The 22,556-nt window shown below is 38.0% G+C and overlaps 1 protein-coding gene across 5 annotated transcripts in view; it reads right to left on the bottom strand.

Annotated features, from left to right (window-relative positions):
* LOC126321429 (zinc finger protein 37-like) overlaps positions 1 to 19,952 on the bottom strand; it is a 71,020-nt gene extending 51,068 nt beyond the window's left edge. Inside the window, exons 1-4 of one of the 5 annotated variants that reach the window (XM_049994184.1) lie at positions 19,898 to 19,952; positions 19,399 to 19,512; positions 17,870 to 17,952; positions 12,046 to 12,571 (exon numbers count right to left, since the gene is read on the bottom strand). In XM_049994184.1, coding sequence (XP_049850141.1) covers positions 12,046 to 12,571; positions 17,870 to 17,934 — 591 coding nt within the window. In that variant the 5' untranslated portion in view covers positions 17,935 to 17,952; positions 19,399 to 19,512; positions 19,898 to 19,952. Of the gene's footprint in view, positions 1 to 12,045; positions 12,572 to 17,869; positions 17,953 to 18,037; positions 19,701 to 19,897 lie in introns of those variants that run through there. The other 4 variants (XM_049994185.1, XM_049994183.1, XM_049994187.1 and 1 more) reach the window with 4 other exon arrangements.
* Between the last annotated feature and the right edge of the window lie 2,604 nt (positions 19,953 to 22,556).

A 22,556-nucleotide genomic window follows, 5' to 3' on the forward strand; every position in this document is an offset into this window, starting at 1 on the left:
CGGTATTGATTCGGACATCGCCCATATGGTTGCTGCGTGTGGCCAGTGTGCTCAACAACTGGCGGCACCTCTTACAATGCCCTCTCCGTGGCCTGATCCAGCTCAGCCATGGGAACGGGTGCACGCCGACTTTGCTGGCCCCTTCCTCGGTACTTATTGGCTACTGTTGATTGACGCCTTCTCGAAGTTTCCGTTTGTTGTTAGATGTCCGTCACCCACCACTGCGGCGACGACGCTGGCTTTGTCCAAAATCTTTGCGCTAGAAGGTCTTCCATCCACGATCGTCACGGACAATGGCCCTCAGTTCTCTTCGCAGGCCTTCCGTGATTTTTGTACTGGATAAGGGATTCATCATGTTACAGCACCTCCCTTCCATCCGCAATCGAATGGAGAGGTCGAGCGCCTTGTCCGCACTTTCAAATGCCAGATGAAAAAATTCCTTAGTGATTTTTCCACAGATGATGCCCTGCTGCAATTTCTGAGTTCTTATCGCTTCACGCCTCTGGGTGATCGCAGCCCTGCTGAACTCTTGCATGGCCGCCAACCGCGCACTCTACTGCACCTGCTTCACCCTGTCAGGCCTTGTACTGTGTCCCCTAGTGCGGGAAAATACTCGGTGGGCACCGACGTGTGGGCACGAGGGTATGGATCTTGCCCTAAATGGATTCCAGGGGTGGTCAAGGCTCTTCGCGGCCACCGGCTTTGTGAAATCCGTACGGGCGACGGCACGGTTGTTCGCCATTACGACCAGATGCGCCCACGAGTGGTGGCCACGCCGGTGCCACCGCCCCATCCTTCGCCTCCACCAGCCCGAGACGCCAGTCCTGTCGCTGCTGCCGATCTATCGTCCGTGTTGATGCAGCCGACGTCGCTGCCGCTTCCGAGTATGCCGGAACCGGCCCCAGTCGCGACGCCGCCTTCTCCGGGACCCATCTCACTGGAGCACACTCTCAGGTCCATGACACCTATGGATGCTGCTCCGGAGTTTTCACCCATCATCTCATCCAGGAGGAACGTTCCACGCACGAGCTTCCGTCCTGGACATTTTCGACCATACTCTCGTGTCTCTGCGCGGGATCTCCTCGGGGCCTCACAAGAGGCCATGGATGTCTCCGCGCTGTCCATGTCTCCAAGTAAGTGAGTGTTTTTTTTTTTTTTTTCAAGGTGGGAAAAGTGTTGTGATAGTGACACGACATTTAACAGTGCCGCCATGACAGTACGCACAAACGGTGATAGAGGCGCTCCGCAAATCGGCTGAGCGCGGGAGCGCCACCTAGCTACGAACGGCGCCGGCCGCATGTCACGGCACGGCAGTCGAATACGAGAGACTGAGTTGTAATCATGTGATCAGCTATTGTTTCTAAGAGAGAGTGTGAATATCCACGCAATTATTGTGATTAAAAGGTTATAATAGCTGCTTTGTGGATGCAGTCTTTTTTAACTTGGTTTCATTAACCCTTGCAATACGAAGCCATTTTCAGTAACGTGTATTACTAAGGGGGGAGGTGATACTTTGTGTCCACCGTAAAAATATTTAGAAAATAAATCAAATTCATTAATCGTTCTTGAATTACCATACTTTTGAAGGATCTATTGATGCATAATCACGATCCAGAATCTGAATATTTCTTTTAAAACTGTTTTCAAAAATGCATATCATATCTTCCACTAACTTCGTCATTTAAGTTTACTAAGTCTAATTATCTTTATAAAAATTACTAGTAAACTCATAGTACTATTGAAGTACACTTCACTATAATTTTAAAAAATATTACAAAAACTTGAGGTAATATACAGATAGCTTAGGTACATAACACAGTTTTGCGAGAAGAATTATTCACCACTTCCTTTGGAATCTACATCACACTTGGAGCATACAACAGATTTTTCCTGTGTATGTGTATCTCTTACAATTGTTGCAGATTATTATTATTGTTGTTGTTGTTGTTGTTGTTGTTTTGTTCACTTTGTAGTACTTTTCTGCTTTTGAATAGCTTTCACTAACACACAAAAGAGATCTACCTTTACCTCCATGAGCTTCCTTTGCACCGAAGTTCTGTTCGATTTTCTGTCCGAGAATACCCTCCATACTTGAAACTCCAGGCTTGGGCAGTCCTACAATTTTTGTAGCCCTTTCTTCAATGCATGGTTTTGTGAGCTGAAGTGTCAGTTCTTTAAGAAAAAGTCATCACTTACTAGGTTTTTTTCTTATTCCAGTCCAGGAAGTTCAACAAAAATAGTGTGTAACTATTTATGACTGCTATGTCCACAAGAGTATAGAAAACAGACAGCGACCACTTTCTTGCCACCCTCTTAGCTGAATATTTCCTCACCATTTGATCTATAATGTCAATGCCACCTTTAGTCTCTTTATGATATAAATTTACAGCTGTTTTCTCCTTAGGGTGAAAATGTTGAGATGACAGAAACAGCAGATTTTTTTTGGGCTTTTCGCGGGGGATATAAGAAACAATTGAGATTGTAATATTTTCAGTACTAGTATCACTGAAAGACAGTTTACTAATTCTCGTATTGAGATATCTTTCAGTTCTTTAGGTATATGTTTCCTATTAGCCAGTAATGTTCCCATGAGAGTTAGTTTACAATTCCTCCATAGATCTTCAGCCAAGACAATTGAAGTGTAATATCTGTCTGTAGTGACATTTCACCCTAAATTATGTATAGGAACCACCAGACATTTGACCACAGCTGCAGTGGAATTTAACTGTTGGTATCATCATTTCTTTTCCCAGCATAAGGCTCCATGCGGATAACATACCTGGTTTTACATCTGTGAGCATGCGTATAAGTATATGGTATTTACCAGGTTCTTTTTCTTCATGAAGATCCTTAAGGAACACCTGCCACGGAACAATGCCAACATTTCATCAGTAACAGTGTGCATCCCAACAGAATAATAGTTTGGGAGTAATTCATTTGTTTTACCAAAAACTTCTCATACTGCAGCAAACTTATCACATCTCCTGCAATCGCTTTGCGATTCTCTGTCATCAAATCTTACTATTTTAATAAGCTCCTGGAATCTGGTTTGGCTTATGCTAGCAGTATAAACAAACCTTCCTGAAGTGTAGGACCATAAATCTATAACAGATGACATACTGTCATTTTCCTTCCCCAGAATAATAAGTATCCCTATATATGCCATGAATTCAAGTCTGTCTGTCTTGGGTAATTTCTGCCTCAATGCCTCTTCGTTGGTATGCTTTATTATGTTGACAATTTCTGGAGACAAAATCTTTTCAGATGATTCTCTTTTTGTTCTTACTTTGACTTCGTCTCTTATGGCTTCTCTTTGTGTCACTATGTTTTGTGCTACTCGTATTCTAATGCGACGATGTTAGGAGCTATACATTTTTCCAGTGCTTGTAATATATCTGTCATTAACCTTGCAAGCTGTGTTCTCATCAGTTTCAGGTGCTCAGAGTTCATCTTCAGCAGCTGTAGATACTCTATCATTGTCCACATCCTCGCGCACAACACATTTCTCTTCAGGTTCACTTACTACAGCGTCAGTTTCATCAAATCCAATTTGAGAATCTGCAGATTCTTCCAAAATCTGTGATAGTTATCTGTCAGTAAGTGACTGTCATTACATTTTCAATCACATTTGTATCTAACACTGGACTAAGTGCCACGGAACAAGAAACAATGAAGAATTGTTGAGATCATTGGTGCTGTCAACCAGGAGAAATATAATTTCCATGTGTTCCACGTCACTTAACGCTATTATTTATTGAGTAAGATGACCATTGTGGGAAGTCACATCTACCACCAAGTGGGGCAGACTTTATAACCACCTCCCTTAAACTTAAATTTTCCGATTAAGCTTAAGTGAAAAATGTAAATCACAGAATCTGGAAGAAGACTTCATTAAAGGCAACAGATAATTTTTACAAACTTTTTAACAAATATGCGTAGTAATCAATCTTTTCAAAAGTACTCCCCCCCCCCCCCCCCCCTGGTATTGCAAGTGTTAATTAAATGATACCATTCATGCAAGTGGTCTTTTTCAATATATAAGATTTGCCCATCTTTAAGTGCAACATATAATACCATTAAAAACTAGCCTTCCAAGTGTCCAAGGATTTTTCAGATAAGGGCTATTTCACTCTAAATCGAATTGCTTTCCCTTGGGCAGGGGTTTGGTCAGATACAGCCACAGAGCAGACTCTGATGTGCTCCATCAAGAGTGGTCTGACACACGGAAGCGACATAACTGATTTAGTTCTAGCAAAGTAGGTTGGAGGATCCCCTGGAGCAACTGCCATCTGCTCATCATTAGAAGAGTTTATCAAAGTGACTTTTTCAAGTGGGAAGCAGGACGTTGATCTACGGGTAACACGACGAAATAAGGATGTACAAGACTGGGCAAAGATTTACCAGTGGTTTAATGTCCATCCACCTTTTCCAGAAATGAATTCACTTGTGTCTGTCAAAAGGGATAATCGGATACCTGAAAATAAATTGTCACCAAGTGCTAGAAATTGGTAACAAAACCTTCCAAAGATATACTGGTTGTAATTTTGGCAACATAAAACTGTCTAAGAAGAAGGTGCTGTTGTCTTTGGTTAATATGAACAATGCCATCAAAGTGCACGGTGAAAAAGAAGCTGTAGAACATCTGACAATTTTCCAAAGACAAGCATCTGCATAAGATTGGTGACATTGCAAAGTTTACAGAATACAAATTACCTATATTCCTGTTGCCCTTTTCTAACGAAGCGAGAATGAGGAAAGGAAAGAAATAATCTCTCTATGAACCTTTTCCAGAGGACAATGACAACTCATGACCTAAGAACACCTGAGCACCAATGTAGTAAATGGAGGTTTCCTCTTTCGTCACTTGAAATGGAATATAGGCACAGTTTCCCATACTTGGTAATCAATGTGTAGTCTATGTACTCAACATTATGAACAAAATGCAATTATGGTTTTTCATGGTTATGGTGGTGTCAATGGTACAAAAAAGCACAGCAGAAGAGTCCTCCCAAAAATTTCAGCTAACCTCATTTTTAATGAAAGCACGACTGTAACTGTTCAGCAGGAGCATTTTCCTGCAAACAAAAGAACAGAACCAGGCTTAGTACTACAGAAATCCTCAGTGATAAATTGACAGCAAAGGGAACAGAAACAGTAATTTCACTGGCAATGCTGATGATACTATAGTGAGATGCACATAAGAGAAATCTGCTGACACCCCACTGTCATAATAAGTCTACTATTTTACTCAATACTTTTTCAGGACCTATACAGTTCATGGAGCATGGTAGGGGCAAGGTTGAATCCAAATTGTTTTCAAACAAACTCCAACAACTTCCTTTTGCTGAAATCTTCCTCCTCCTAGATGTTTTTAGCAGGTATAACGTGATCTCTGCCACTTACAACAAAAGCAAATGAGAAATGGTTAAGCTGTTCAGTAAAATTGCTAACCCCAGCAGAAAAGATCACACAGGCTGGTGAGAAAATGCTTTTGGATATTTGCCAAGCACCTGAATATCAGAAAGATCTGCATAAAATCTGGCATGCTACACACTTAAAAGCATCAACAAAACCAAACCCAGACCTCAACTTACTGTCGCCACCACAGAAGCTGTGCAACAGCACTCTTTGTAGAGTCTATTTAAAGGTATATTAATTTTCTGTTTTTATATAATGATTTTTGCACCACCATTTCTTGTTAATCACAGTTGTTTGGCTACTTATTTAGAGAGACAACAATGGCTCAAAAACCTGCTACCTCAGACTGAGTGAGGATAGAGCTAAGGGGAGGATGGACTGCTCTACCCAACCAAAGCCCTAATTAATGGTTATTATGATGATGATGATACAATTGTTTATTTTTTAAACGTATCTAATCAAGAAAAGATGTTATTTCATAACAACTTACGTAGATTTTCTGCTATTTTTCAGTTAATGGGCATTAAACATTACTTTTATACCATTAAATCACTATTTATTTAAAAAATCTGTGATTCTTCCATCAAATGTAATGTGGAAACTATCAGTTCTAGAGAAAAAATGACTAGGGCCTTTCTTGCAAATAATTTAATGTAGTTTAATTTTGTAATGGCAACCATTTTTGACAGAAGCCACAGTAGAGTTACTCAAGAAAAAAATTTAAAAAATTGCCTTTAAATGCCCCCCCCCCCCCCCCCCCCCGGCCACATACCCACATATGGGGCTTAGATATGCTCTTCATGGCAGTCTTCCTCACCACTGTACAAAAATGAGTGACTATATACATTTTTTCCACTAATTTTTTTCTATTGACAGGACAAATCAAATCTTCTGCCATGGTACCACCCACTCAGAACAGGGGCTCTCCCCGGCACCACTCAGTCACAGCAAGTTACCTGGCCAGTAAACCACTGCTCATACTCATTGGCTTGTGTGGGGAGTTTCTAGCTCAGGCATCATCAACAGTACGATCCCTGTGTGGTCAAGAGGCTACCACCATGTGGGTACATGATTATCTCCCCCCCCCCCCCCCCCCCTACTCACAACAGAGTGGGTACTGTGCAGGGTTTTGGGCATAGTACCATTGCAAGAAAGAAGAGCGTAAAGAGAGAAAGGCACAAAGGTGGGGTATACTCCATGCTGGGTGACCTTTCCTGCATGATCCACACTTACATAAAATTTAGAAGAGAAGTATTATGTCAAACCCAACAAGAGGAACATATAATTAATAACAACAAGCTGTACAAGGTTGGAAGTTAAGAAAACTGATTTTGTCCATTATAAACCTTTTTAAGCCTGCGACTGTGAAAACAATGGGTTTATTTACAAATAACTTTTCTGCTACTAGTCAGTCAAGATTTTGTTTTATTTATATTTTATACGACATATTTTGGGAAGCGATTCCCATTTTCAAGTGTGTTTTCTCTTTGTACTGTGCCATTTTTAAATAATGTTTCCAATGTATGATGATCTGCTTTGTTTTGTTGAAGTATAAGAAATGCAAAGTTTTTAGTTGGTTGTATATTTTTATATGCCATTAGTGGATAAATTTGGAAAAACTTGTACTTACAGTTTTCTTATGGTCCATTTGTAGCGAAGATCATCTAATGGAAAGATGGAGAGGAAAGAAGAACAGCACAAAGAAACTTGCAGCATGGAAAAGAAAGTAGCAGAGCAAAGGTTGGGGCTCTGTGATGGCCACGCATGTAGTCACGAAAGATATGCGAGGCCCCTGGGGCGGAGGCGACATTTTTGTGACACAGTCCATCGTCAACCTCTATTCTGAGTAGTTCAATGAACCCAAGAGAAAATAGAACAGAAACTAAAAAACTGGTAACTTAATAAAAACAAACACACATTACTATACCAAAGAGACATAATGTGCTTCTAAGAACAGTTGCACAGCTGCATACTGCAGAGAAGAGTACTATCATTTTGTAGCCATTCAATATACTGTCAGATCTGTGAAGCAGATAAATACAGTGTACATCAAATAAAGCCAACATGAGCGAGACGTGCCCTCCGTGACAGAAGTAAACGTGTTCCAGCACAGAATTAAATGGTACATCTGACGTGACAAAAAACAAAAACATGATTTATTTCATTGATGGTCATTACCCTACAGAAAGTACAATTTAGCTGCCATACTACTGTGGTCATTATTTTGGGTCATTAAAGCATCTAATGTCACAATGATTGGCCTTCAACAATAACAACAGGCATAGACAATTTAACAAAACATCTATATATAAAGTACTCCCCGCCCCCCCCCCTCTCTCTCTGTCTGTCAGAGAGAGAGAGAGAGAGAGAGAGAGAGAGAGAGAGAGAGAGAGAGAGAGAGAGAGAGAGAGAGAGGGGGGGGGGGGCAGCATGCAGTTACAACACAAATATCACAGCGGTTTAAAAAAAGGGAAGAAGAGTGCAAGATATCTTAGGTTCAGAACAGCTTTTCGTGCCAGTTTTATGTTTTCAAAGCTACACGAAGCTATATTCTTATAACAGACATTCACATTCAAAACTAAAGCAATTAATTTGAAAATAACTAACTAGACTACTGATTACAAGGGCAAGGGGGGTTGCCTCCCCCCCCCCCCCATTTCTTACGGACAGGAAAAAATTAGTGCAGACAGGTGATGTTCTTTCAAGAAAATGACTGCAAATTTGGCATTACACAGGTATTTAACAGAGTCATAACTGGGTGGTTTTAATGGCTAGTTGCTAGTCACCATTTGTCTTCCAAAATAATAATACTCACGACTCTCCTCCTCCCCCCCCCCCCCACACACACACAAAGTATCATATGGGTGCTCTTGACTGTGTAATAATGTTTTAGATATCTTCAAACATTAATATAACTGTAAAAATTCAATGTATGCTTTATGGAAGCACAATAAATGGAACATTTTAAGCAGCAGTTCAAAGAAAAATGAAACACAGTTCAGTGTAATTATGAAACAGATGTATTTGTATAAATTAAAGCACAAGCCAACAAAAATTGTTATAATATGTTTTATATTTCCTAGTGTTCTGATTCTGTAGATGGCGGAGTAATAAAATCAAATATCACAGAAGTACCTCATAAGAGAGAAGTGTAGAAAGTTATCGACAAGGCATTGCAGCTATGCTAATGGTAATAAAATTTTGTTTTCGTAATGTTGGAAAACACTGCACAGTAATGAAAAGGATGCAATACCATCATGTAATTATTTGAGCTTGATACGTTATCAGTCTGTCGCACATAGGAATTCACTAATGTTTGTGATGAAAGTTTACGAGGAGACTACTGCCTCAAGTTAAAAGGGTAGCTGAATTCAAATGTGGTTGCACTTACTCACACAAGACATTTCAAAACTTCAACAGAGGGAAATTTTGACAAAGTGCACAATGTGAATGACCGGCAATCAAAAGCGCACAAACTACCTGATGCCACAACCATAAAATGAGAACGAGCAAAAAGAATTAACTGAAAGACAATTTTATGCGAAACAGATTCCAGCTTTGTTAAATGTTGACCAAAGGCAAGAGGGAAAATGAATTTCTCAGCAATGTCTAGAACATGTCAAATAGAATGAAATGATTTTGTGCACCGCTTTGTTCCAGTATATGAGATGCGTGTCCTTCACTACACAACAGAGACAAAGTAGTAACAGTAAAAATGATACCGATATGTAGCAAAGTGAGGTAACTATTTGCTGCAATATTACTGCTTAAATAACTTTTTATCTTATGTATCAATAGCAGATGTACTATAATTATGTACAATATCAAAATTCTTCATTAGGTGATTTTCATTAAGATTTACCTATCACCAGTGGTTTGGTCGAGCTATACTGATTCAAACAAAACCCACTCAAGTTCCTTTTGAAAACGCTTTCATTTAAGAGAAATCACTGATTATGTCCACAGTTCATGTGATCATAAAAAGTACTGAGAGCTCACTGTTTTATTTCCAAAAAGACATAACTCATTCTAAAACTATAATTTCCCCGTTTCCAATAAGTAGTTTTATTTATGCTAAGAAGTCGTCAAACAAATTATTTGAAACCTAAGTTTTGAACCACCTGAAAAGACTTTCATCATCTGAACTTATTTAATCTTATAACATACTTCTCTAGTTCAAATTTTTCTAATTCAGCTAGTACATCTGATTATCCAAATAAGGTACTAATTAAGAATTAGGAAAATTGGATATCTGAGAAATTTACTTGGAACTCTGTAAACCCACTGTGGAGGTATGCATTGAATCAGTCAGATAGTACATCAAACATCATTACTTTTACAGTTATCTAACATATAAATAAACAAAATTATTGCTTGGTCCAATACGAGTTTGGACTTCATTATGGAAGCATGTTACAAAGAAACTGTCACTGTCTAGAATCCATTGTGTGTAGTTACTAACTTGGTTTACTGCTATTATTATACTGAAGGAAGAGGCCTGATAAGACAGAGATGGTCCATTCAATTTGACTATCATCACTGTAAAGTGAAATGTAATTACCAATTTCACTAATAATTCTTACACTTGTCTACATATACCACCATTAGACAATATGTCACCAGTCCTCGCTAAGTTATTATCAAGTTAACATCTAGGTGTGAATTTGGACCTAATAATCACTAAACCAACGTCCCTATATCAATGTCCGTAGTTAAATCTCATCATGTTAACTTCTTAATGAAAAAATTCATGGCTAGTGTTCACTATCACATGAAGTTCTGAGTGTGAAACTTACCTTAATTATTCAAGTGATAACCATTAGCCAATGTGAATAATTTACAGACTTATCTGGCACAGTCTACATGCAGAAGTCAACATAACTTTTCTGTGGTAGTACACTAGTAAAACTCCAGTGACCATCTCAGGGAGTTGTTTGTAATTGTCCATCTTCCCTCAAATAATGTTTGGGTGAAGGTGTGTCATTTGTAGATAGGACACCATTATGGAAGTGTGTTATGAAGAAACTGTCACTCTAGAATCCACTGTACATAGTTACTAACTTGGTTTACTGGCATTATTATCTCTAATGAAAGAGGACTGATAAGACTAAGATGGTATTCTTGTTGACACACAGATAGAAATATGTAAAAGACAGTGTGAGCTGATCACTAAAGAGTGTTTTAATCTGCAGAAAGGGGAAAGAATTTCAAGCTTAATTCAATTATGTTGCAGCTCTTATTGAACTATGATACTACCAACTAAAGCAATTTCAGAGGATGAGACATCACAACATCAAGTGACACTGAGGTATTTTAGCAACACGAGCAGGTTAGAAATTTTACAATATATTCTCAAGTACAGTGATGGTTATTCATCTGGGATACAAAAAGGATTCCTCTCATTGATTACCATGAAAGGGTGACATACTGATTGGGAAATATATTCAAATCTTTTTGACCCCTGTATAAAAGGTGGAGAAGTTAAAAGAAGAGGAAATAATCACATGTCATCAGATCATAGCACCTGAGCACAAATGTACTTCAGCAATGGGAAATCTTATTTGATGATGAATTGTTCAAACTTGTGCCCTAACATCAAATGTTAAATCTTCAGATTTTCACTGATTTTCACATGTAAAAAATCCTGTGGCTGGAAAATGTTCATAGACAAGAAGGTTATGCAAGGTGTAGTTTGGTTTTGGTTTTGCTTTGCTTTAGGGCAAAAACAACTGGGGTCATATGCGCCCAAGTCAAAACTATATAACATGAAGACAGAGAGGAGTTAAAAAACGACTATACATCAATCCCAATTGACATAACAAGAGACAGCTAAAAACAGGCACATGGGAAAAGGGATAAAAATACACAATACAGAAACTGAGGTCCAAAACTAAAAATTAAATGGCCTTTGCATATTGCTTCAGAGGATAAAAAGTAAATGTGGTCGCCAGCCTGAACATCATTTGCTAAAGTGGCCAATAACTCAGACGGCATATCCAAGCGGGAACGTAAACAGTTAAAAAATGGGCAATCCATTAGGAAGTGACGGACAGTTAAAACGTGGCCGCAATGTGTAAAAAGTGGTGGGGTAGCCACTTATCGAATGACGATGGCTGAAAAGGCAGTGCCCAATATGCAGCCTAGTTAAAATGCCTCCTTCCAGTGGGAGGGCCATACAAAGTGTAGACGAATATTTCAGTAAACTTTCACCACTAAACTTTAAAGGAGGGAATATGCACAAGAACAGTTACAGACAAGGAGTGTGTCAGGAAAAAATAAGTGCATTTCTTCACTGGTGCAATGGGAACTTCTCAACTTTACCTCTTACCTGTGTTTGGACAATTATTCATCAGTAACAGAAAAAAGCTTTAACATAACAAACAACAATAGCTTACGTTACAGGACTTTACACATGATAGTAGGGAGAGACTGGTGAGCTAAATTGTTAGTTGTAAAGTGCGCAATGTATTCTACATGAAACAGTCTGTGGTGAATAATAAAATTTCATCAAGACTTTAGGGTTTCTAAAAATGAAGTTTTTCCTTAATTAACAGTAATCCTTGGCATATCTTAAGATTATAATGCTTTCACTGAGCAATTATTTCTATATCACCATCTATAACATACCTTTTGCTGTTCATATTCTTCTTCACTGTTTATTAAGTGACTTGATTTCATTTTCTTAAGTAGTCCCTTTTTACGAGCTCGAGGCAAAACTTTTGCTTTCACAACATTTCCATCTTCTGATCCCAGGGGCAACTTATGGTTCTCCTCATCTTCCTCAACTATCTGAACAATTTCCTTTTCTGCTTCACTCTGAATTTTCAAAGTCTTGTTATAATTTGTTGTTATTTCAAGTTTCACTTCCTCCAATCTTGCTTCTATTTCATCTATTTCATTAAAAAGTTTGAAACACTTTTTACAAATGACATGACTGTGCACTGTGTCCTCACTCATCTCCACCCCTAAAACAGTTCCAATAGTATACGATATTGGTTTCTCTGTGGAAGTAACTGTGTACTTGTGAAAAATATTGCAGCTGTTCCTGGAGGAGACTGCCACACGACTATTGCAAATCAAACAATGGGTTGTCTTTGAACTATTGTTTTGCTCTTTTTCTGTATCTGGTGTCATGATATCTCCTTGAATTAACCTGAAATACAGGAGTGGAGTGAATTTAACGTTTACCATACAAGCATATGCACAAAATGAATGTGAAGTAATGACAATTTGCAAGTATTGGTACAATAATGTGCACTGCAGTAGTTTAATTTGGAAACGTATGTTCAAATAACAAGACATCACAATATCAACATGTTACTTTTGTCAAGCAGAGAATGTTCCTTTCCTATCAATTCTTAGCAGGACATTTTCATTTACAATGAGATGCTAACATATACTGTAAGTTCTAGGCTGTTTACTAAGGAATTTGTCTCATATCATATGGCCCAGTAACAAATAAGCAATGTTATTTACTTCCTTTCCTGCAGAGGACACGTGGTAGAGCAATAATTACCAGACACAGCACAGTTACACAGCATCTAGTGATGTCAAGATTTCTGACAATGGTCATCTAAATTGTACACACTATGCAATTATCTAGCAATGCAGAACTGAATCTGGCAGAGTATATGATGAGTGTGCAATGCGTCAGATGGTTAGCAAGAATTTTGGAGGATTATGGAGAACACCACACACTTGTTAAGATAAAGAAACCAGCATTTAATAGAGTTTCAAATGGGGGGCATCATTTTAAGACTGCTTGTGGCCAGCTGGGCAAATTTTGCAATATGCAAACAGCAGATATTTGAATGTGAAAGAGGCATCATGTCTGACTGAAGGGGGATGGAAGGGGAAACCACATAAGGCATCCAGGTACTTGTCAACCAAATCTGCCCACATGAAGGGAAAATTGCCCCAGTGGGCACCAACCACATTGCAACCCCTTCATGTCTGCACTTGCCATCCAAGCACAAGCAATGGCTTACAACAACACCCCATACCATCCCGTCCCATTGACTGAAGACCAGCAAGCCTACTGGATCAACATCCCATGAGTAGGCTGTCATTAACACCACTGTAGTACCGTGACTAGAAGCATTGCCTGCTGCCGAGTGGTACTGTACCATTTTCCATGATGAATCTTGTTTCTGCACTACCTCAGATCACAGTCTGTGAGTACAGCAGCACCATGGAAGAGGATACTTTTAGGCAAAGTTTGGAGGGACACAGTGTTACCCCCTAACATCTATTATCTTCAAGTGTTAACCTTTTTCAACATATGGCTTATGTGCCTATGAACATCCAGCATAATGTTGAGATACTCCTTTGGTCAGCAAGATGTTCCTATCTGTCCCCAAACAATGTATGCAGGACAAGTTGTCACTGACTTCATCCCAATATAAGAGCATCAAGAACCATCTGCAACATTTGTGAGACAACTACCCCCGGAGAGTGTGCAATAGCTGTATATATCTACCACAGTTGAATCAGTGCATATATCCAGGTAGATAGAAGATGCACCATTTTACTGACAAGGGACCAGCAATGTGCTTGTATTTAAGTTTGTCTTGTCTTCATTATGAAATAAAACTGGATAACTTTCAAAAATGTGAATCTCCCTTTCACTCTCCTGTCCCTCTGGGTGTTTATCCTTTTTTTGTCAGAGAAATTGTTTTATTGGCATTTGGTGCACATACCACATAGGTCAGCACCATATGACATTACCACATTTTAGACAGGAATCATAGGAAGAAAACACAGTGCCTAAGTTTGTCAAAGAATGTTTCTTTGCTTGGAACTAAAAGTTTTAGAGTGATTGCAAACAGCTTAGTAAATTAACAAAAACTGTGCAATAAACTTTCACAAATAGAAAGTGATTCGCGAAAACTGCATAACCTGAATTTAAAACATAATTTACACAGTAATTACATAGAACCTTAGTTTTCACATCCACAGACAAATGTCTAGAAACAGAGCAGTTGAGATGGTAAACGATATGTTGGCAGTAAGATCGCCTTGTATCTGTATTGGTCACATCATGTATTTGGACCACTGCAGTCTATCCAAAATTATTATGGGACTGATAGCAGGGACAGAAGTGGTAGGGGGGGGGGGGGGGGGGGGGAACCCAAGCGGCAGGCCCGGGCCACTTTCCACCAATACCACACTACCAGGAGCTGCGGCAAATCCCCAAAGTTGCAAAACCATTGGTTCACACAACACTTTCTCCTTGCAGTGGACAGCTGCTGCAGGTAGCTCTCCTGAGTGATTGTTGTCTCCTATGGCTTTCTGTGTGTGAGTTTTTACTGTTGTAGGAGTTATTCTTTTATTTGTTGCTTCTGTTACTGAACGAAGTCAACAGGAAGTTCGTCGAACACTATAAGTGGAAAAGTTAGACATCATTGTCTTGGCCAAGGGATTGCCGTAAGAGGGCAGTCAAGAGAAATGGTTTGCACGTTATGTGCCTACTTTGAGAATAAAAAACTTAATGTTAGCCTGCTGCTCTCCAATACAAAAGTGAACGATAGAACTGCTGCAGCCTTGAATACAAGCAAAAACATTTATTTGAATATTGGGAAAGAATTTTTTGACAATGAAAAGGAAGTTTAAGAACCATAGAAACCTAACATACCTGGGGAAAATGTCATATTGGAAGCAGATTACCAATATTTATTCATCTGGCGACGTTGAGATTCATCATTACATTTATATTAATTATTGCGGGAAGGAACATCTGATGCTCAGGAAGTTACTATTCATACTTACAGACTAGGACTTTTTCAAGGGAGTCACACATCCTTGTCCACTGTTTTACACATTCTTGGCTTTCACTACGGAAACTTCTGTGGCCGTAAGCTGTTGACGGAAAGGGAGGATATAGCTGCATGGTGATGCTGATTTTTAAGGGACATCTGTAGCATAAATATCGAAATGGTGTGGCTTGATGAAACTTGGGTCAGTTCTGATCAGACTGACAAGCAGAGGTGGACAGATGCCTTCTGGCAAGGGGGGGGGAGTGGACTTTTTCCTTCTCCATGTAGGTACCTTGCAAGGTTTTCTCCCAAATAGTCTCCTGCTTTTTAAATAAAAGAAAACAGGAGATTACCTTGAAGAAATGAACCACACTACATTTACAAAGTGGTTCAAGGATACCAAATCTTGGAAAACAGTCAACAATTTTTCAAAGTAATGCTGCTTACCATTCAGTTGTTATTGACAAGCCACTTACCATGGCAAACAGAAAGGAGGAAATGATTGACTGCCTTCAGCATCCTAATGTTGATGTAGGTGATGACCTTAGAAAGGTCGAGCTTATGGAAAAAATCTCTCTCTATAGGCCACAGATCCATCTCCACGAAATCAACGAACTGGCAAAAAAACATGGGTTCACAGCCATTAGACTATCACCTTACCACTGCCATTTCAACCCAACAGACTTGATATGTGCCCCAAATCAAAGGTTGCAATGCCAGGAATAATAACAAATTTACCCTCTCTGCCGTCTAAGCACTTACAACAGAAGCCATCCAGAACACCACACTGAGGATTGGAAGAAACCCATCAAACATATACAAAGCATCATGGGCAGAGCATGGGAGAATGACACTTTTTTGAAATTTCAGTGGGGGAGATGATGCTTCATTAAATGGTGACGGGAATGATATCAGTGGAGTTATAAAATGAATAGTTTCGCTGTGTGAGTTAGTTGAATGAAATTTAAGATTACGTGTGCGTTCTGTGCAGGATGTGGCAACACTGTTCCATGCCTTCACATGCTCCTGGTGAAGTGTCAGTCCTAAACTAATTTTGGAGAGACTATAAAGTACTTAAAAAAAAAAGATATATATGCAGTAATAAAACACAAAAGTATTATATCAGTGGTAGATGTTGCACTAAGAACTAAGTAAGAAAAATACTAATGGAATGGGCCAGTCCTCCAGGCGACTTGTGAATTGCAGAAGGCAACATGCGACAAATGTGAATGCAGCGAGTAACATTTTACTTTAAAACCAAAACATAACAATTTGCAACCACCAGCTGGAAATAGAAAGTTGTCTAATGTGCCAGCATTTAAGTAATCACTCTTACACATAGTGCAAATGAAAATAGTTCCAGCCCATCTTCCTAAAAAACCTACATTCACTAAAATAATTACATAATTATTTATGTGTGCCTGGTGCAAGATATTTATAAATTTAAAGATGATTTGTGGCCAATGTTCTTTGTAGACACCTTTAAACATCTATGTTTTGTATGGGTGCAGGACTATAAATAATCACTTAGTGCAAATGGTAGCACCAAACCATCGTCCACATGTTCCATTAAACAGGAAGGTTTGCGTCGTCTGAAGTATCATAAAAGTAGCAGCCCCACACTAGAGAGTTGGCAACATTATTTCTTTTAATTATTTCTACACAAAAAGTAAAGATGGGTGAACGTTACATTGTGGTAATGGTAATATCACTATTTTAAACCCTCTTGTAATATTCCTATTAATATTTATGCAAATTTAGCAAATTGGCACCACCAAAAACTTTCCCAGAAATTTATAATATTTGATTTACATTTTGGATGCAATATTTTTTCCTTCTTTTTTTAAATCCAAAATTACACTAACTGTGAAAGGGCCGAATGAAGGCTGTGTGAATTTAAAGTCTTTTCTTTAAGGTCTTAAGAAACCGAAAATTAGCTTTCAGAGAGAGTAAATGGAGAAAGGAAGGCACTGAGCTCTATTTCAGGAATGGTCTTGGCATTTCTATATGTGAAGCACAAAAAAATCTAAATTTGGAGGATCAGAAGAGAAATCAACCTCCTCTTCTCATGCACAGGAAGCATCTTTCCCTGCATCATCTCACTAGGCAACCTGAATTCTGAGGCCAAATAATGTTGATGTAGTCACAACAATGAAGAATGTAATCTGTTGTGATTTTCCTCTAACAATTCAAAGTCACCATCTTCCAAAACCTTCTAAATGTCATCTTACCTAGTCCATCTGCTTATTGGTGTAACATTGGAAGTTCAACTAATCACCATAACGGATCCACAAAATATAACAGCTTAAGAAAACCAAACACATTAATTACATTTTACAAATAATAGAAGCAAAAGAAACATGCTTATGATACAATTCAATACTATAATCCTCACACTCTTTACAACCAATCAGTAACCATTACATTTCATGCCACCCCTCCATTAATTTCAAAAAATGCACCATCTCACACAACCTGAAGCACAAACATTAAACTGGTTAGGAGAAATATTACAGGTGTTGATGTGCAACATTGAGAACCATTCATCATTAAAGCAATAACTAAATGAAGTTCCCATAGTACACTTCTGTAATGCATCCAGATATACTTCCCAACAAACTTTCTCAATAAACAAAGACTAAATCTATTCAGAAAGAGCATTTATTATGCTTCTAAATTAATGAAGCACTATATACCTGTATGAAATTGAGAACCCAGGATGTTCCTGATCTTCGTGCTGTGTTTCCACTGGAGATGCCATTGAGGACTTCTGCAGGCCCTATGGATAATGAAGTGATTGAAAATACACTAATTCATCCAGGAGAATCATAATTTAAAGATGGGATACGGTTTCTTTAAAATACCTGACTGAATGTGAAATTTCGAAAAGACAAGCGTACATTTTTCTCAACTGTGATTTGCGACAGTGAATAACTAATAACGAAGTGTACATTACGCCTATTACGGTTTGTCACTAATCAGTTGACTAAACTGTCACAATAGCGTTTGACGATATTCGATGCTTTAATTGCAAAAACTGAAAAAGTACTGAATGACAGGATTTAATGTCATGGAGCATAATGGAAATGAAAGTTAATATTATTGAAGGAGACTACTGACGAAATTTTAATCAGGCTTAATTTCGAAATATGGAGCGAAATGCCAGAACCATGCACTGTAGAATTATATAAGTGTTCACAAAGGTAAGACAGCATTGTATTTTAAAATGTTACAGCTCAGTATGTACAAATGACTTCAAAAACGAAAGCTATCGCTTTTTCGCGTAACATTAACACAACAGGATTTTGAACGACGAAGTATTTGCTTTTAACAGGATACTACTGTGTGGGATTGGATAACGCCTTTTGATTGTTGGGTTGTTCTGCACGCTATGACCGTTATTATATGCAATAAAATACTTGTTTACAAGCTGTGTGATGGTTTCGGCACAAGCAACTGTCAATATACAATTGATACAGGCTGCCAACAACTTGCAACAAGCTTTCGTTACCAACACATCTACAACAGCTTCGTGTTTTCAATTGGCGATGTTTCTGAACCATGTAATTCTGGGTATTACCCTGTATATCCAACATAAAACTCGATTATGCTATATATTCTCTATAACATAAATCATAATGCGCGAACTTTATGTCTACTGGCCGAAAAATACACTACGTAACCAGCTCGTTAAACGTAGAAACCAACTTAGGTTATGCGACGAACTTAAATGTCAACAGTTGGCGCAACATACGTAAATCGTTTGAAGTGTTTCGCGCAATGGTAAATCGAAGTATGTAGTGTCTTCACATATCTAAATAGTTGTCTGTCAAACTGGTATTTCAACATTTCAGTAAATTACGAAATTTATATTGTTTGTATCGCCTACACATTCAGTACTAAAGCAAGAATTCACTGAAGAATGTGTATCCATTTTAATGATCCAATATTGGCATATTTTTAAATTCACTACTGTTAATACTAACCGAGGGGCATTTGAGTTTCAACAAAGATTACATACTATAAGAGTATGCACAAAATAAATTTAGTAATTTAATAATTACTTTATAAAATTTATAAGGAACACTACAGGACGCCCGTGTGCCTTATTTTCGTACAGATACGACAAAATGTTGGCATCACACTATTTGTTCAGGAAAACATATACGCTCATGCAGTAATCTAACTATTGTAACACAAAACAATCTATTCGTTACTCACATACCTTATTTTAACAAGTAAAAACAGGCAGTCAGAAGTTGCCAGCCCTGGACAAACAATATGGCGCTCAGAAGGTCACTATCTAGAGCTGCGCTGCTTCAGAGCTCAGTGTAATAGGCTGAACGAAGAATGCATGTTCATTAATCCATTGGAATACCGTTATAACGTGAGCATAAAAGTGTAAAAGCTATATGTAACAATCAATAATCACAGTTAATTCGAAAGTGTTTCTTTATTCGTAGATTTTCTAAGTTGTTCATACACAAAGATTACATGGCAAGTTGTACAAAGCAAAGACATTACTCCCGTAGTCAAGCATAGCAAACGTCACGTTATCGGTTGATAACTTTGCTAATGAACGTTGATCAGAAAAGCGATGTAATAAAAGAGTAATTTTCAGACTGTTTATGTCATACAAGCTGAAAATATTTCATTGTCAGAACTTTGGACTTATATTTCGTGCTAGCTAAATTTTTTCGACAATTCTAGTGCCTTTCACATACCCACAAGAACCTTTTCTTTTTGTAGAGCCGAATCAAACTGGACTTAACAGGGGAACGGTGGGAGGCGTGACATCAGATCATGTCGTGTTGGAACTACACGAAACATCAAAACAATCTCACTTTGATTAGCACAGTGTCCAATATTGAAAATAAGGTTATGAGATAGAGTCCGTGAATAAAGCCAGAGTCTTTTTACATGTGCGTTGTATTTATATTTCTTTCTAAGTAACCACTAACTTCAAAACCAAATTTATTTTTCTTTTCGGGTAGAACTGACTTTCTCAGCATTAAGAAAGGTCGTTTAATGACAACTGTGTCGTCAGTTTTATGTTCTCATTTATGAGCAGTGTAGGCATTTTCCTTTCCATAAGTGAACACATATTCCTATGTTAGCAGACGACGCCATGATCCCCGCAAAAACGCCAATCTCTAATATTTTGTCCGAAAAATTTCACATTAATGTACCGAGTAGTCCCGTTGACAACCTGTGAATGAAGCCTTTTGAAATGCATTGTGCAATGTTTTGAAGTTCCGCTCCGTCAACTGGGAATTGACTTGTAGAGTAGCTATAACACAAAAATGGTCAACTCACACTAGACATCAATGAAGCAGCAGGCTACTCACCGCCAAATTATGGTGTGTTTACATTAGACAGAACGTCAACACAGTCACTTCCCTTCGTTCAATTATTTAGTAGTTAGTTAGTAAAGTGAGGTTTTGAGATATTATCCTCAATACACAATGTCGGAATATAACATCAGAATTCAGAACCTAGGAATAAAATGATAAAGTTTATTAGTAGCCAAACTGATATTCATAACCGATGTTCTTTGCAAAGTTTGTATGCTAAGTCGTTAAGAATAAAATAGAAAGCGTCAGGCGAACAATTGAAAACATCCGTATTTATGTATTAGCGAAAAAAACACCTACAATATATAGAATGCAGCACATAAAACCTTCCTACCACACCCACTTAAACATTTTGTTTTTAAGTACCATATAACAACTACTTTATTTCCCTTAAATAGAGCTGACTTTTTCATAGTCAAAAGTAGTTTAATGGAAATTGTCTCATCAATTTATGTTCTTACTATGAACAGTGTAATTTTTTCTTTGTCCGGTTATTGTAAAACCAAAATCATTTTTCACTTTAAGATGTCAGGTCTCATTAGTTAAAAAACACTCCTGGAAAAAATCTGTCATCATGGGACATTTACAATGTATCATGGAGGCGAAGCCCCTCCACAACAGTCTGTACATGCATTAAATCACGACACGTGATGTCTTCACACGAAACAAGTTCCAAGTAACTGCTCACCCACAATCAGTCGACCTAGAAAAGAAATTTCTGGCTAATTTGTGTTCGAATATGTTTTGCTGAAAAAAAAGCAACAAAAGGAAATGCTGAGTGAAATTATATGAGCAGTGGCAGCTTAAGTGAAGACAGTTTTCTCACATACATTTACTTAGTGAGTCGCAGAGTGATTCCAATGACTAGTGTAACTATTTGTGGATGGATTTGAAAAAAAATCTGACGCTCATAATGAATAATATAACACGAAAAATACTTGTATAAGGAGAGCAATAGAATGGGAATATTGGAAGCCCACATTTCCATTTTTTTATTTTGTACTTTAAACATATAGCCCAATGAGATTATAGAGAAATCTCATACGTTCTGGAAATTTTTGTATTGTTATTCAGGCATTGTAACCTTAATTGAAAATTTGAAGTTTTCAGCACTGTTGTAAACAAATAGAATATTACAATATCATATTTCCATGCCAAGGTTGATATGTCAAAGAAATTTGATAGTGTAATAGGGAACTTTGACAAATCTTGTCTTTCGCCAAAGAAATATGATGAAATCTAAGACCTTACCATAGATTTGACTAGAAAAGTCGTTCGTCATCTCTTTACTGCTGTGTGAAATGTAACTGCTTGCAATGACCTCTACAGCTATTTGATGTATGTAATGGGTTTCTAAATGTGGCTGCAAAGTTTAGTTTGTGTGTTCCTTCTGCTGTTTATAATAACCTTGCTTCGACAAAGATAGAGGAGCGATCAAGGGGCACAATGCATGCAATTAATCATGTGCTGGAAACATATGTTGCAGGTGACTTCAAATCCACAATCACAGCTACAACCATACATATCTACATCGGTAAACACCAAGGCAGCTTTTCAGCAAACTGGAATAGAGGATGACACCTCTTAAAATAAATAAAAATTTAGCTTTCCATTCTTGTTTGTCTATTTTTGAACTCTGAATCACACTAGTTAAAAACCTCTTCATCTGTTGCGTACTTCCCATTAATTTTGTTGTGGTTTGAACACTAATATTATTAATTAAATTATTCAAAGGTAAAAATAGTTCTAGGTGCCCATGTAGCGCATTTAACATTTATTGATATTCAGATATGCCTCCTTCAGTGCTTTACAAATCATTTCACACATTTCTGGAATTATTTTGGTTAATATGCATGATGGTATTCGAGTGCTGTAAAGTACATTAGAGTACCTTTCTCCCGTAGCAAGCAATCGCGATGTCATGGTGAACGTGTCTTCTATACATATAACATTACTCAAGTGAGTATTCTGCTGTGGAACATTAGGAGTCACTTCACTGAGCAAATACTAAAATGCACTCTCTTCCATT

This window comes from Schistocerca gregaria, chromosome 2 (genome assembly GCF_023897955.1).
Source record: "Schistocerca gregaria isolate iqSchGreg1 chromosome 2, iqSchGreg1.2, whole genome shotgun sequence".
In the NCBI taxonomy this organism is placed as follows: domain Eukaryota; kingdom Metazoa; phylum Arthropoda; class Insecta; order Orthoptera; family Acrididae; genus Schistocerca; species Schistocerca gregaria.